Below are 17,420 nucleotides of genomic sequence, written 5' to 3'. Positions count from 1 at the left end.
CCGGGACTTGAGAAGCTGAGTTACAAAGAGAGATTGAATAGGTTGGGACTTTATTCCCTGGAGCGTAGAAGATTGAGGGGAGATTTGATAGAGGTGTATAAGATTTTGATGGGTATAGATAGAGTGAATGCAAGCAGGCTTTTTCCGCTGAGGCTTGGGGAGAAAAAAACCAGAGGGCATGGGTTAAGGGTGAAAGGAGAAAAGTTTAAAGGGAATATTAGGGGGGGCTTCTTCACGCAGAGAGTGGTGGGAGTGTGGAATGAGCTGCCAGATAAAGTGGTAAATGCGGGGTCACTTTTAACATTTAAGAAAAACTTGGACGGGTTCATGGATGAGAGGGGTGTGGAGGGATATGGTCCAAGTGCAGGTCAGTGGGACGAGGCATAAAATGGTTCGGCACAGACAAGAAGGGCCAAAAGGCCTGTTTCTGAGCTGTAATTTTCTATGGTTCTAAGAGCAAATCAGAGGCTGTGAATTCTGCAGCCAGTATTTCACCTCCACATTCCCTAAAACCAGTCAAACATCTATAAGACACAAGTTTGGAGTTTGGTGGAATATTTTCCACTTGACTGGATCAGTGCAGTGCCAACAACACTTAAGAAGCTCGACACCATCCAGGAAAAGCAGCCCACTTGACTGGCAGCTGATCCATTACTTTACACTTTTAGCTCCTCCATTCGTGGTGTACTGCATCTTCAGTGTAAACCATCTACAAGATACACTGTACCAAACTCGACAGCTTCCAAATCTGTGACTTCTACTTCTAGAAGAACAAAGGCAGCAACTGCATGACAGCATCAAGACCTATAAGTTCCCCTCCAACCTGACTTGTAATTATATCATTGTTCCTTTATAGTTGCTAGGTCAAAATCTTGGAATTTCCTACCTGACAGCATTGTCGGAGTATCTTCACCAGGTGGACTGCAGCAGTTTAAGAAGGCAGCTCACCACCACCTTCTCAAGGCCAATTACAGATGGACAATAAATGCTGGCCTTGTCCAACATCTCTCGGTGAATTAAAAAGTGTGTGCACAATAGTGATCCCTGACTGATCCTTGTGTGATTCCATTTCCTACCTTCTATCATTCTGAACAACAAACCTAACTCTTGCTTATAAGTTCATAAGATATAGGAGCAGAATTAGGCCATTCAGCCCATCAAGTCTGTTCTGTCATTCGATCATGGCTGATATACTCCTCATCCCCATTTCCTGCCTTCTCCCCTTAACCCTTCAACCCATTACCAATTCAAAATCTGTCTCACTCCTCAAATTTACTCACTGTCGCAACATCCACCTCACTTTGGGATAACGAATTCCACAGATTCACAACCTTTGAGAGAAGTAGTTTCTCCTCAACTCTGTTTTAAATTTGCTACCCCTTATCCTTTGCTTTATGTCTTTTCAACCGGCAACTATTCATTTTGGTGTTTGTCCTCTAAATCTACATGCTCTGATCTTAAATATTTGTCCTTTAGTTCATAAGTTTATAAAGGCCTTTGGTAAAGCTTGATATATTACATCTACTACATCACCCTTGCACACTCTCTCTCTCTTGCTTTTTCAAAGAATTCAATGAGTTTGCTCAAGAAAGACTTTCCCATTTGAACTGAATTTTGCTTTTTCACTACAATATTTTTGGTTGCTAGATTTTTTTCTCCTTTAGTAGGGATGCCATTATTTTTCCCACGAGTGATGTTAAGATATCTAGCCTGTAGTTCCCTGGACAGGCTCCATCATCCTCCTTTATGGGTAGAGGGTATAGGAGTGTTTGAAGAAACCCAGATTGTGACTGTAATGCCTGCATTATTACCACACAAGGGTCACCTCAAGCACAGTGGAGTGAGTTTCGTGACCCTGTTGCAGCGAGATTCTGCTTCCCTGGTAGAATGTGTTGCTTTAAAGAAGAACAAAGAAAAGTACAGCACTGGAACAGGCCCTTCAGCCCACCAAGCATGCGTCAACACATGACACCTTTCTAAATGAAAAACCTTTTGCCTCTCCGCAGTCCGTATCCTTCCTCTCCTTGCTTATTCATGTATCCGTCAAGATGCCTCTTAATCATTGCTGTTCTATCTGCTTCTACCACACACTCTGGCAGTGCATTCCAGGCACTTACCACGCTCTGTTTAAAAAACCTGGCCTCTCACATCTCCTTTAAACTTTCCCCCTTTTTTCCTTAAACTTTTGTCCCCTCGCAATTTCTACCCTAGGAAAAAAGACTCTTGACTATCCATTCCACCCATGCCTCTCATAATTTTGTCAACTACACTAATGCACCTTCACAAAATTGTAAAGGTGCAGAAGGAGGCCATTTGGCCCATCGTGTCTGCAGCAGCGCTTCAAAAGAATGTTATGACTTAGTGCCATTTTGCTGCCCATACCCCTGCACATTGTTTCTATTCAAATAATCTTCCAATGCCCCCTTGAACAACTCGATTGAACCTGCCTCCACCACATTTCCAGGCAGTGCATTCCAGACCCTAACCAATTGCTGTGTGAAAAAGGTTTCTCTCATGTCACATTTTTTTCTTTGGCAAATCATCTTAAATCTGCATCCTCTCATTGCCTTTTACGAGAGAGGATCTCATGGAAACTTATAAAATTCTATCCGAGTTAGACAGGGTAGATTCAGAAAGAACGTTCCCAATGGTTGGGGAGTCCTGAACTAAGGGTCATAGTTTGAGAATAAGGAGTAAACCTTTAAGAACTGAGGAGAAATCTCTTCACCCAGAGAGTAGTGAATGTGTGGAATTCACTACCACAGAAAGTAGTTCAAGCCAAAACATTGTCTGATTTCAAGAAGAAATTAGATATCGTTCTTGGGGCTAAAGGGATCAAGGGGTATGGGAGGAAGGGGGGGATCAGGATATTGAATTCGATGATCAGCCATGATCAAAATGAATAGTGGAGCAGGCTAGAAGGGCCAAGTGCCCAACTCCTGCTTGCAGTTTTTATGTTTCTATGGAACAGTTTCTCCTTACCTACTCAGTACTCTCATGATTTTGAACATCTCTATTAAATATCCTCTTAGCCTTCTCCTCTCCAAGGAGAATAGTCCCAACCTCTGCAATCTATCTTCATAACTGAAGTTTCTCATCCCTGCAACCATTCTTGTAAAACATCTTCGACACTCTCTCAATGCATTCACATTCTTCCAAAATTGTGACATCTAGAACTGTGCACAATATTCCAGCTGAGGTTGAACTGGTGTCTTGTATCAGTTGAGTATAACCGCTATGCTCTTGTACTGAACTTTGTGCTGCATTTTAACCTAATTCTGAACAATACCTGGGAGGGAAGCAACATCTACTTCATTGCCTTATCATTTACACAATTAAACATTTCACAAATGTTTAGACACAGAAATGTGGGGAAAAAAACTCCTTTAAAGTAACTATAACCAAGGGGATGTTCAGTTCCCTTAGTTGCTATCCAAGAATAAAAAACAGAAAACACGCTGCTTCTTAAAAAAAAATCAACACAAATAGGACAAGAAATGATAGCATTGGACAGTGTCCATATATTCTCCTATTGTCCATGATCAAAGTATTTTACGTATGAGGTTAGTGTTTTCTTACCCTAAGAGAGGTGTGTCCCAATTTAAATAATTTCCAGCAGCAAAATTTGTGAATTTATTTTATTTATTATTGTCACATGTGTCAGTATAGAGTGAAAAGTATTGTTCTTGCGTGCTATACAGACAATGTATACCATTCATAGAGAAGGAAAGAAGATAGTGCAGAATGTAGTGTTACAGTTATAGCTTGGCTTGAGAGAAAGATCAACTTAATATAAGATAGGTCCATTCAAAAGTCTGATGGCAGCAGGGAAAAAGCTATTATTGAGTCAGTTGGGACCTGACCTCAGACTTTTGTATCTTTTTCCCAACGGAAGGAAGTGGAAGTATGTCCGGGATGCATGGGATCCTTGATTATGCAAGCTGCTTTTCTGAGGCAGCGGGAAGTGTCGACACAGTGAATGGATGGGCGACTGGTTTGCGTGATGGACAGGGCTTTGTTCAGAACTCTTTGTAGTTTTTTGCGATCTTGATCGGAGCAGGAGCCATACCAAGCTGTGATACATCCAGAGAGAATTTTTCTATGGTGCATCTGTAAAAGTTGGTGAGAACAAAGAGGATTATTTATTACCACACACTTGTCTGGCGATTTAGATGTGATGTCTCACACACTCAACCATATACACATAGATTAGATACAGATGAACACAAAATAATACAGGTACTATCTGGTATGATTTCAGTCTCCTTTGTAGCAGGGCTGTAATTTCTTAGATGAATTTATGCTTTAGCTGGATTCGTGGTCTTGTGAAACAAAGAATCGTCAGTAAGCTGCAAGGCTTCTTGTAGTCAAATTACTAGGAGGTTGGCTCTCAGGTGAACTTGAAGATGGAACAGGTTGAAGGAGAATTGTTCTTCCACTTTCAAGATGCAGCTGTTTACTTTGGCTGCGAAGTGGCTTGAATCTGGTTCAATGGCTTTTGAGACAGTGTCTCGCATGGTGCTTCTGCTCTGAACAATTTTTCTGTTCATTCTTTCATGAGATCTGGGTATCTCTGGCTAGGCCAGTATTTATTGCCCACCCCTAATTGCTCTTGAGCAGGTGGTGGTGAGCTGCTTTCTTGAGCCGCTGCCATCAATGTAGTGTAGGTAAACCTACAATGCTGCTGGGGAGAGAGTTCCAGCATTTTTATCCAATGCCAGAGAAGGACAATTTATTTCCAAGAGTGGGCGGTATGGCCATGCATCTGCTTGTTCTTCTAGTTGGTAGAAGTCATGAGTTTGGAAGGTGCTGTCAAAGAAGCCTTGTTGAGTTGCTGCTATTGTTAAAAGAACATGTGGCAAACATGGCAATATTAATCATGTGACCAGTTACAAGGACAAAGTCCTTCTTCCAAAAATGGTGGTCGATTGAGCTGATACACATGCTGCTGTGGCCTTTCACATTTCAAGAGTTTTTCAGACAGCCATAGTTTTGTAATTGAATCATCCATTCAATTTAAATTACCCTGTTGAATGCCTTTTCAGGAAAAAATACATTTGAGTCAACAACAGTCTAGATGGTGCAAAAACAGAAAATGCTGGAAAATCTCAGCAGGTCTGACAGCATCTGTAGGGAGAGAATAGAGCCAACATTTTGAGTCTAGATGACCCTTTGTCAGAGCTCATCTCGACTTGAAATATTCCTCCCCACAGATGCTGGCAGACCTGCTGAGATCTTCCAGCATTTCCTATTTTTGATTCAGATTCCAGCATCCGGAGTATTTTGCTTTTATTTTACAGCTGAGATGGTTCCTTTGTCCTCTGGTGACAGAGGAGTGTTTCAATCCGCAAGAGAAGTCATGTGATTCTCAGACAGACATCTTTTTGCATCCTTCTTGCGTTTAAAGTCTTTTTAAGAAACAACTTGAAAAATTCATAATATCTTCATGCCTGTACTGGGCATGATGGTGAGAATATGGTTTGCAGTGCAAGAGAATGTTGACCGATTTGTTGAACTTCACAAGGGGAAATATACTGACAATATTAGAAACACATTTACACTGTGAAATTCATATGCTGAACAGTTGAAGCTCACTTACACTTGGTTAATTTTATTTTGCAATTTTCCTTCGACTGAAGAATTCACTCTTGCTTGGTTAAAACTTCATGAACATTTGCAAAACCTCTCTAAAATGGTCATCCATAATATATGAATGTAACAACTGAGTAATGACAGGCTATTCAAAATGTAAACCATCACAGCTCAGCATATTCTGGTTCTCACCAGATGCTGAAACACACACACATTTTCTCCATAGGCACCGACTGAGCCTTCCTTTTATGTACGGCTCAGTTGGTGATCCATTTCTCCATTTAGCTAATTGGGCAATTCCATATTTGCCTTTCTTATGACACTAATATCAGTGATATAGTCAATTAGTGGCAAATGTGACTATTGAGCTATCCAAATACAGAACACTGCAGCATTCTGAGACCAAATGAGAAGTTGAGCACAATTCTCAACACCCTTTCTCACAAAGGGGAGAGGAGGAAATTCCTCTGTCATCCTGATCATTATCCACTGGCACTCACTGAAAACCATAAGTTTGTAGATGTGAGACAGTTTAGGATTCGACTACACTGTATGCATGTTCTTCTGTAATCAGTCACTCTTGTTGTCTATTGGTCATTATGAAGAATAACCATAACAAGCCAAGGAAATATAATCCACAGAAATAACAGTATTCAAAACAGAAGCAATGAAAACTTGTTTAAAAAATGGGTGTCTGCAGAATGTAACCAAAGCATGGCCTTATTTTTTCTCAATATATCAATAAAACTATTAACATTTTAAGTTTATGTTTATTTATTAGTGTCACAAGTAGGCTCATATTAACACCATAATGAAGTTACTGTGAAACTGACACACTCTGCCTGTTCGAATACATTGAGGGAGAATTTAGCATGGCCAATGCACCAATCCAGACTGTGGGAAGAAACCAGAGCACCCAGAGGAAACCCACGCAGACACAAGGAGAACATGCAGACTTCGCATAGACAGTGACCCAAGCTAGGAATCGAACTCAGGTTCCTGGAGCTGTGAGGCAGCAGTGCTAACCATTTTGGAAAATTGGCTGAAGAATCCGAATGTGTTGCAGGATATTGTTGAAAATAATCTTGTGTGAAAATCCATGACAGAACAATCATACGCAGGTGACAACAGACATCTTCAGAAAATGAATCTTCAAAATGAAACTATGATTTGTCAATGGAAGGATGCTTGAAAATCATTCAGAAAAGACAATTCAGGATAACCCAATGATGCAGTATTTACTCAATGGTAAACTGAGAGAGGGAAGTCCCAACCCAATGGGAAACTAAGACAGGAAAGTCCCAAGTTCAATTCTTGGTCACTTTGAGTTAACTGTTCTCAGTGGGTTATAGCAGTGCTCTGTTGTTGACCACAGTCATGATGTGGAGATGCCAGCGTTGGACTGGGGTAAACACAGTAAGAAGTTTAACAACATCAGGTTAAAGTCCAACAGGTTTATTTGGTAGCAAAAGCCACACTTTTGCTACCAAATAAACCTGTTGGACTTTAACCTGGTGTTGTTAAACTTCTTACTGTGTTGACCACAGTGCCCTTGGTAAGAATGGGGAGGGGAATTAGCAATAGAGTTCAAACGCCTGCTTAGCATCCTGCAATTCCTGTTGGAAAGTACCCATGTTGGATGTAGAATGAAAACATGATTGGGCGCAATTATGATAACCGGCAGATAAGAATAGCTGTTCAACACCCACTGTCAAAGCTCACAGATGAATAGCATACTTGTTCAGTGTAGCAAACCTGAGTGAACAGTCAGCGACCTCAAGAGAGGAAGGTATAGAGTGGGCGGCTGGTTGGGGCGGGGGGGATTGCAAGAACTTGGCCGACATACATAACATTAACACAGCTGTTTGTACTTTACATTCTTTTAAGGTTTAATATTTATTATTCTTCATACAAGATTAGTCAATAATGAAATTTACTTTTTGATATTAATGAATTTCAAAACTGCCATTTGAAAAAGATGCTTTAACAGTTCCACATGACAGCCAAAAAACGATCTTTTTGCTGTAAAATGGTTAAGTTGGTGTTGCCTATGTTTCCAAAGTGTCAGATTGTTGATGCATTTAACTGTTCTGAATGGTTACATGTTTGCAATGGAACCAGCAGTATAGACCCCTGAACACTTTGAGAAGGCTACCGTAGAAATTATGTGGAGATGCCAGCGTTGGACTGGGGTGGGTGCAGTAAGAAGTCACACAACACCAGGTTAATGTCCAACAGGCTTATTTGGAATCACAAGCTTTTGGAGCGCTGCTCCCTCCTCAGGTGAGTGGGACTCACTCACCTGAGGAAGGAGCAGTGCTCCGAAAGCTCGTGATTCCAAATAAACCTGTTGAACTTTAACCTGGTGTTGCGAGACTTCTTGCAGTAAAAGTCATTGACAAAGAAAGTATATGACGAGGCAGGGATCAGCAAAGTTGTAGAATGAATCTAAGCTCATGGTTAATCGTCTGCTGTCCTTATACAATTGCACCTTGTGGAAGAATAAGAGGAAATGTATACTAAATGGTGAAACTTCAAATTGTGTGGAGAATCAGATACTTGAGGATTACAGATACACAAATCTTTAAGTGGGAGGACATATTGATAAAACTTAAATATATGGAATTATTAGTTTTAGAGGTAAGAACCTACAAGTACAAAAGCAGAAATAATTATAAGCTTGTAGAAATCATTAGTTATGTCACACTTTGAGTATTGTGCTTAACTTTGAATTCAAACTTTAGAAAGGATGTGCAGACCACCAATAAGTAAAGGGCACAGAAATGATTTGCTCCTATGATACCAGGGATGAATGGCTTTAATTATGAGGAAAGACGAGAAAAGTTTGGGCTGAATTTTGCACATTTCAGATCAGAGGAGACCTGATGGAAGTATCCAGAATTATGAGGGTTTTTCATTGTATAAACAGGGAATATCTATTTTCACTAGTCAGTAAATTAGTAACAGAGGGTTTAAAGGTAAAATCACCAATACAGCAAATGATTGTCAGGGTGTATTATGCGGCTTCTGAAATAGTGGAAGCAAAAGTGATATGCCTGGCAAAAGAAAAATGGATAAATATTTAGGAAAGAATGCTTAAAAGTGGATGGAAATGGCAGGGGAATGGAATGAGGTGGACAGCTGTTTCAAGGAACCAGCAGAGGTCTGATGGGCCAAAAAACATCCAACTCTGCTGTAAAATCTTATGATAAAAGTCAAAGAAAATGTGATAGAATTGCATTTAAACACTAATGGAAACGCTTCTGAAGAGATGACTTCAAATTTGCTTAAAAACAATAAAACTAACACCAGGTGTTCATTGCTTCAACAATTCTGATGCGGTTGAAGTGATGCTAATAGAGTTTTCTGCTTCATTGCAGCTTCAGCAACTTAACATTTTGAGTAACTTGAACTCTTGGGTATGTGTATGTTTACCAAAGCTGTTCAAAGTCCCAAGTGACATTTCAGCATGTTTTGACATGCAGGCACATACACAGTATACAGTCACTGATTGTCAAAAACTGATTGACAACATGAAGTTACTCAAGTCAGAAGAAATCACTGATAAGACAACAGGATAAACAGAGTGAAAATAACCCTTCAGTTCATTGTCTTCAGTATCAGGAAAACAGAATGGTGTCTCAAAGACAGAAGATAAATTGTCAGGTTCAAGCTTCTATGAAGAGATGCTCAGCATATTCCAGCTGCACCTTGTCACCAGCTTGGGGCTAGAGTTATAATTGAACAAAAGAAAATCAAACAGCAAATATTCTGACAGTGGCCTCAATAACACTGAATTCATTTGTTCAAAATCTTTTATCTCACCTGAATTTTATTGCCCTGATTTCACTTCCAACATGCAGATTTCAAGTATCATAATTCATGATGAGCTGAGGATATGCATCTTTGCAGTAAAAGGGCATTATCAGAGAGGTATGGTATAAAGGGATATAGAAAGCTTTTTAGAAACATAGTTTAAAGTATGAAGTCACAACAGAAATATATTGTTTCATCCATTTTGCAGTTTTTATGTTGGTGCAGGGAAGTTCGGCTGGCTAGATGGCGAACGAGTGATACAGAATCAAGGCAACCACATGGGTTCAATCCCTCTACCAACTATGGTAATTCCTGGAGGCCCTGCCTCCTTTGCTTGCAGATGGATAGCCCTCAAGCTACAAGTAGCCAAAATGCATCTCTCTATTGAAGGGAGGTGTCTGTAGTCTTCGGGGACTATGGCAAGATACATGTTGGTGCAGGTCTTTTTTTATCCTTCCTGTACTTGCCATTCTCTATGTTTTCCTCGGTTTTCGATTGCATCTTATCGACATTTGTTTATTTCCCAATTGGCTCGCTATTGGTGGCCTTGTTCCCTGGTCAGCATCTTTCTGTTGGAAATGCTTGTGTTTGTGTTGTACCAATTAAATTTCCATTCATTTACCATGTTGGAAAAACACACTATTCCTGTTATTCTCTTCTTCCTGTCACCTTACGTATCTTCTTTCCTGGTCTTTCTCTATCCCAATCTGCCTACTGTTTGATGTTGATTCTGACTTGTTTATTTATTAGTGTCACAAGTAGGCTTACATTAACACTGCAATGAAGTTACTACGAAAATCCCCAGGTCCCCACACTCCGGCACCTATTCTAGTACACTGAGCGAGAATTTAGCATGGCCAATGCACTTAAACATCACGTCTTTCAGACTGTGGGAGGAAAGCAAAGTACGCAGAAAAAAAACCCATGCAGGGGAGAACATGGAGACTCTGAACAGACAGTGACCCAACCTAGGAATCGAACGCAGGTCCCGGGCACTGAGGCAGTTGTGCTAACCACTGTGCCACCATGCCACCCCTGTTGTTCCCATCCATGTTCCCTCACTTATTTACTGCACCCAAACCTCTTGTATTTCACTGTTTCTTTGTATTCTTGCACTGTATTTTTCATTTCGTTATTTTCATTTCTGCTTCCTTATAGTACTCATTTGACTGTGCAAACAATGCACTATTTGTTCCTTATTTAAAGAAACAAGTTGATTGCTGAGTAGTACAATGTATCAATCAAGAACACCAATTGTCGAATTATAAAATGAACTTCAGTGCAACATTGGGGGAATGGACAAACAGATTCATTTACTGCTCATTAACATTCAGCCTGGTTCATATACTAAAGATTTCTGTGGGATTTCCAAATCCTTAATAAATGCAGAAATACAAAGTGCTTGCACACCCCTTCCGGGCAGGTCATGGTCTGAAGATCTTTTTTAAATGTTTGAAGTATAAACTGGATAAAAGTTTGACCAGCAGCCAGTGACAATTCTGCTTTAAAATGATATCTTTCATGAACTACTTCTGCTATCTTTCAGATGATGCCTGAAAAAGCTATTTCATGTTATAAAATACCCAATGGCACATTCAGAGCAAAGAGCTTCCTCAAGCATCCTGTCAGCAATATTATTATTTTTTTTTACGGGATGTGAACAGCCCATCCCTAATTATCCTCGTGAAGTTGGTGGTGAGCTGCCTTCTTGAACCATTGCAGTCCCTGTGATGTAGGTACACCCACAGTGCTGTTAGGGAGAGAAATCCAGGATTTTGACCCAGTGACAGTGAAGGAATGGTGATATATTTCCAAGTCAGGTTGGTGAGAGACAAGCAGGGGAAGCTCCAATTGGTGTTCCCATGTCGAAACATAGAAGACAGGAGCAAGAGGAAGCCATTTGGTCCTTCGAGCCTGCTCCGCCATTCATTACGATCATGGCTGATCATCCAACACAATAGCCTAATCCTGCTTTTTCCCCATAACCTTTGATCCCATTCGCCCCAACTGCTATATCGTCACCTCTTGAATAGATTCAATGTTTTGGCATCAACTACTTCCTGTGGTAATTAATTCCACTTCCTGTGGTAATTCATTCCACAATGGTCATGAATGTGTCTGCTGACCTTATGCTTCTAGATGGTGGTGGTTGAGAGTCTGGAAAGTCAGCCATGGAGAGTCCCTGCAGTGCCTCTTATAAACTTGCAGACTGTTGCTATAGTGTGTGGGGAAAGTGAATAGTTGCGGAAGAGCACCAGTCAAGCGAGCAGCCTTGGCCTGTATTATGTCGAGTTTCTGGTGTGTGGTTGAAGCTGTACTCAACCAGACACGGAGAGACTATTCCATCATGCTCCTGACTTGTACCTTATAGACAATAGATATGCAAGTTACTCACCCTAGAATTCCAAGCCTGTGACCTGCTCTTGTAGCCACAGTATTTATATAGCTAGTCCAGTTCAGTTTCTGGTGAATGGTAATCCCCACAATGTTGATAGTAGGGATATTCAATTATGGTAACCGCAAGAAACTACAAAAGGATCATGAACAAAGCCTAGTCCATCACTCAAACCTGCTTCTCACACATTGACACTGTCTACACTTCCCGCTGCCTCCAGCAAAGCAGCCAGCATAATTAAGGACTCAATGCATCCAGACATTCTCTCTTCCACCTTCTTCCCTCTGGAAAAAGATAAAAAAGTCCGAGGACACATCCCAACTCAAGAACAGCTTCTTCCCTGCTGCCATTAGACTTCTGAATGGACCCAACATTAAGTTCTTTCTCGACACCCCAGCCATTACATTCTGCACTATCTTGTTTCCTTCTCTATGTACGGTATGCTTTGTCTGTACAGCACACGAGAAACAATACCTTTCACTGTATACCAATACGTGACAATAGTAAATCAAATCAAAAAAAATCAAATTCTCAAACACTTTTGGTTGAGTATAAGTTGATACCTGGGCCCTGGATTGCACAAAAGAATAAAACCAGAAAGATCATCCAGCATTGAGTTCGGTACGGATACTAAAAAGGCACATCCTGCCCACTTGATCCTCTGAAGTTCTCCTCCCTAACATCTGGGAGCCTGGGCCCAAACTGGGGGATAACCCAATAGACTAATTGAACAACTGCCTGACAATTATATTCACCAAATCATATCTTACAGTAAATATCCTAAACTCTTCCATCACTCTCCCTGACAATGTCCTGTCAGAAGTTTCTGGGTCACAGTGATATACAGCCGGGAGGGAGTAGTCCTGGGAGTCCTCAACCTCAGCTCCAGATCCCATCCAGTTGCATGAACGTTACATCAAGCAAGGGCAGGAAAAACTCCTGTTGACTTGGTGCCTACAGTCCTCCTTCAGCTGTTGAGCAGAAGTAAAAGGACTAGACCATTTGGCGCTCAAGCCTGCTCTACCATAGAATGAGATTGTGGCTTATCTTCTATTGATGCCAATTGCTAGAGTGTTTTTATCTGGGCTAATGCAGTGTTGCTATTTTTGCATTTCACCTGGATTTTTTCAGACTAGGATTTGATCATGTTGATTGACAGAAAAGTCATGTGAGTGGGCAGGAAGAGGCTCACAGAGAGATAAGCTCAGCTCCTGTTCGGGATCTTTACAGCGAAATTGCTCTGTCTCTCTCTCTGGAGATTGGAGACTGGGAGCTGCCACAAATAGCAGAACTTCAGAGAAAGCAACCCGTTTGTAGATAGATTGTTCACTGGAGGCTATTGTACAGTAATTTTTCTGTACCTCTGTCCAGAGGAATCAAAGGTGAAAAAATATCATACCCACGTGAACCTCTTTTTTTTGTGCTAACTGACACTGAAGAGTCATATCTGGATAATGCTTAAATTGGAACTAAGAATTATACCTGTTTAAGTATTTCAATTGGTAAAAGTTATGCAAATTCTTTGTTATATTTTAATCAGTACTCAAAGCTTCCTTAAATCAATCAAATCACATCTGGAACAAATAGCTTATGCTTGCACTAATGCCAAAATATTAAAGGTTAACTTAACTTTGGGTTGCTGATCTGGACCCGAGCACAATTATGTAAAGGGATATGGGTGGTGTGTTTAAAAGGCATTGGAGAGTCCCATCGGTAATGATTGTATTAAATAGCTAAGCAGAGTCAACAGGCAATGGTTTACTCCTGTTCCTTTGACAATCCCAAAAATTAACCCAGTGAACTTGCTCTGAACTGCTCCCAAAGCAAGTTTATCCCTTCCTATAACATGTAACCAAAACCCTTGCAGCACTCCAGGGTGTCGTGTCACCACGCCCTGTACAGAGGTAACAAGATTCCTTATGATAAATACGAGGTTCATTTGAAAGATCCATATCCCTCTATAACCTAACATTTTGCAGTCTCTCTCCATTGAATCAATATACCTTCTTTGTACTCTACATACCAAAGTGAAGCATCTCAACATTTTCGAACCTTATCATTCATCTGCAAAAGTTTGCTAATTTTCTGAACTTATCTGTATCCTTTTGCAGACTGGTTTCCCTATCTTTGTATTCACAAATTTGGTTACCATCCTCTCTCTCTTCACCCGAGTCATTGATTTATCTTGCAGAAAACTCAAGCTTCAGCACTAATCCTGGCACTCCACCAGTTATAGTTTGTCAGCCTGAAAATGAGCTCTTTTGTGCTAACTCAGTTTCCTGTTGGTTAGCCAATCACTGCCTGTTAGTATATTAACCCAAACCCATTGCTTTTTCTTGTGGTATCTTTTTACATGGCACCATATTGAATGCTTTTTAGATACCCAAAATGTCAGTCAAAATGCAAACACTGTGCATCCACTGTCTCCCCCTCCGCAAACAAAAAATCATATAGCCCCATTTGTTATATCCACAACTTCGTTAAACCACGTTGGCACTCCTTGATTTTGTATGTTTTTCCGTCTCCCGCAACCACTTCCTTAACACTCAATTCTAGCATCTTCCTAATGAAAGATGTGAGGGAAAGCTCATCAGCTCCTGCTGTTTTGTCCCTCCCTTTTTCAGCAGTGGAATTCAATCAATATTTCTCAATCCACAGGGCCCTTTCTGAAACAGTCAATTTTGGAAGATTACAACTAAACAATCTCTGCAGCTATTTATTTTAAGACTCCAGAATATAGTCCATCAAATAAATGAGACTTGTCAGGCTTGACTTACAATGGCTGCAGTAAAGATAGACAATCCGTTTGCAAAGTGTATTCATGAGGAATGCTGTAGAAGTGTACACATCCCTTTAAATACATAATTTAGTGATTATGATGCAGTGAAGACTGCTGCTTGCAATGCTTAGGTGGCAGTGCCAGAAGCCCACAAGCAATGGAAGAGACAGAATCCGACTAATACTGATATCATGGAACTCTAAGGAAGCATGAGTGTTGTTGAATGCCAAGTAATTCCTGGTCTGCTCTCCCATGTTCAATCACAAAAGGAAGTCAACAATTAAACAACCATCTGGAGGCGGCTCCTCAAACATTCCCAGCTTCAATGATAGCCATGCCAGGATGATCCACATATTATAAAGAAAGGAAGATAGAGGACTCATGTGCAACAGGATTTAGCACCAAAGTAAAGAAGAGTAAGCTTTTGCTACATTACTTGCACTCAAAACGCCAGACTGACATTTTGGGAAAAATTCAATTTTTATTACAAATCATTACTTCACTTTGCAAAATTATAAATAATTTCACAGATTCAATCTATGTTACTGTGCAACTGAAAAATTGAATCATAAAGATCCTAGTGATTTTAAAAGCTAAAGGGTTAAAATACATCTCAAGTTTATTCATTTGGTCCTGTATATGTACATTGTCAACATTTCAGAAACGGATTTTACGCATTTTAAACCTGGTTAACATCCAACTGCAACCAAATGTCTACATTTTCATCATTTGTATAACATAATTGTCAAACAAGTAAAAACTGACAGCTTAAAAACAAAATCAAGAAATATTGTATTCCATAATGATTCTCTTAAAGGCTGAATATTGTGAGCAGTCAGCTCATGGTTTACCAGATAACGCTCATCACAGCAGAGCTGCCATCATTTTGTGAACATGATCTTGACTCAGAATAGACACTGTTATACAGTCCAATGTTCAAACTCCGCATTTAATTTTCACAATATTATGACAAACCATCAGTTGCCCAGTGCATAGGTTCTTTCATTTGTTCAGGCTGTCATTTAATCCTAGGGCATATACTTAGTTGGGTACTTTGAACTACAAATTTACTCAACAAGTACATTTTAATCCTGCATTGAAATCCTACTCAAAAAAAAATTGAAGGTCAGTGTTTTTAAAAATTCATTACATTCTTTTGCCTTCTACTTCCTTCCTTAGTGTAAATAAAGCCATTCTGAAATATTGGTTGCACAAAAGTTTTTAGCAGATATCCAAATTCACATAACCACAATAGATCAGTTTTCCACCCCACCTCCTGGAAATGGTGTATGCAGTTGTTTGGCAACATGCGCAAAAAAGGATGGAAAATTCTTAAGAGCAAAAAAAAATTCAACTCTACCCACAATTTCAATCAATGCCTGCCAGTTTCTTGAAGTGCAATACAACAATCCAAAATATTACCACTTTATACTATGATGAATTAGAAATTGAATGCTTCAGCTGAAGGTCTTATTTGTTTAAAAGAATCAGTCTTCCGTGATTAAGAATATTGTTACAAAAGGTTGCTGAAGAGACAATGGCTACTCTGTTCTGTAGCATGAATTGCATTAGAACCCAAGTCTTGAAGATTTGCAAGACTGTAAAACGCACCAAATGATTAACAGTTTATGTTGAAGCATAATGATCTTTACAAATAGTTTATCATAATTCTTCACAATAATTTGTACACTACATAGCTTATTTCGTTGTGTTCTTGATGTCACTAGTTAGTTAATTGGCACACCAACTTACTGCACGATTATTTGAATAAGTCACTGCACAGAAAATTAGGGAAGAAGTTGTCACATTCATTTAACTCAATACAAATTAATAAAATCTTTATTCCACTGCAAAATTCAGGCAACAAATTTCAATGAATTTTACTTCACTAATTAAGACAAGTATATTCTAACTCTTTCATGAATTTGGGAACAGCATATTGGACACGTCTGCACAACAGAACATTCTTTACACGTGACTACATGACCACAGGGGACGAAGGCAATGCAAACATCTCGATCCCAGCAAATTTTGCAACACTTCTCTTCCTTCAGTTTTTTCAACTGCTCCTCGAGGTCTGTATCTATGAAGCGATAGATTTATTGAAACAGTGTTGAAACAGGTTTTGATGTTAAACTTAGTTAACATGTCATTTGTTTTTAGAAGCATGGACAAGTCAAATTTTGCAAGTAGAATGCCAAAACTATATTCAAAGAGTCAGGAATTTTTGGTTCAAAATCAGACTCAGAAACTAACATACAAAAGTTAGTCACAATATATTTCCATTTAAGGTCAAACATTTCAGGTTATGGCAATACACAGGATTGCCTATGAAACACCTCAAAATGCTTCATTTACCTGAACCATGAGCTGTTGCACTGCACTGTGAAAAAAGGCAATCCCAAACTTTAGCACTCATCTTAATTGAAGGGCATGGCTGCTAAGGATTGCAATTCATCCCAGGCATCAAGCAACAGCAAATAATCTTACTCCAGTCAGGCGTTGCAGGTAATAAAACAGAAAATTCTGGAAATACTCAGCCATTACCTGCAAAGAGAAGAAGTTAAAAGCACTGAATAAGAGTCATGGACCTGAAATGTTAACTTTCGTGACGTAAATGCCACTTGACCTGAATATTTCCAGCGTTCTGTTTCAATTTCAGATCTCCAGCATCTGTAAAGTCAGCATGTCTGGCAGCGTCTGTGGAGTGAGAAACAGAGTTAACACGGAGCCCATGTATCACTGCTTTGGAACTCAAGCAGTCATACTGGAGCCAAAATATTAACTATGTTTCTCTCTCCACACATAGCAACTGTTCCCAGCACTTTCTGCAGTATT

General features: G+C 39.8%; 1 protein-coding gene across 2 annotated transcripts in view; it reads right to left on the bottom strand.

The window, feature by feature from the left end:
* Window positions 1–3,626: 3,626 nt before the first annotated feature.
* The window catches only part of LOC144492841 (E3 ubiquitin-protein ligase XIAP-like), a 31,465-nt gene continuing 17,671 nt past the window's right edge, over window positions 3,627–17,420 (bottom strand). Inside the window, exon 7 of one of the 2 annotated variants that reach the window (XM_078211348.1) lies at window positions 3,627–4,110. In XM_078211348.1, the coding sequence (XP_078067474.1) occupies window positions 4,100–4,110 (11 nt within the window). In that variant the 3' untranslated portion in view covers window positions 3,627–4,099. Of the gene's footprint in view, window positions 4,111–15,016; window positions 16,666–17,420 lie in introns of those variants that run through there. The other variant, XM_078211346.1, reaches the window with a different exon arrangement.

This window comes from Mustelus asterias, chromosome 4, assembly GCF_964213995.1.
Source record: "Mustelus asterias chromosome 4, sMusAst1.hap1.1, whole genome shotgun sequence".
NCBI classification, from domain to species: Eukaryota; Metazoa; Chordata; class Chondrichthyes; order Carcharhiniformes; family Triakidae; genus Mustelus; species Mustelus asterias.
This window is presented reverse-complemented; position numbering and strand designations above follow the sequence as displayed.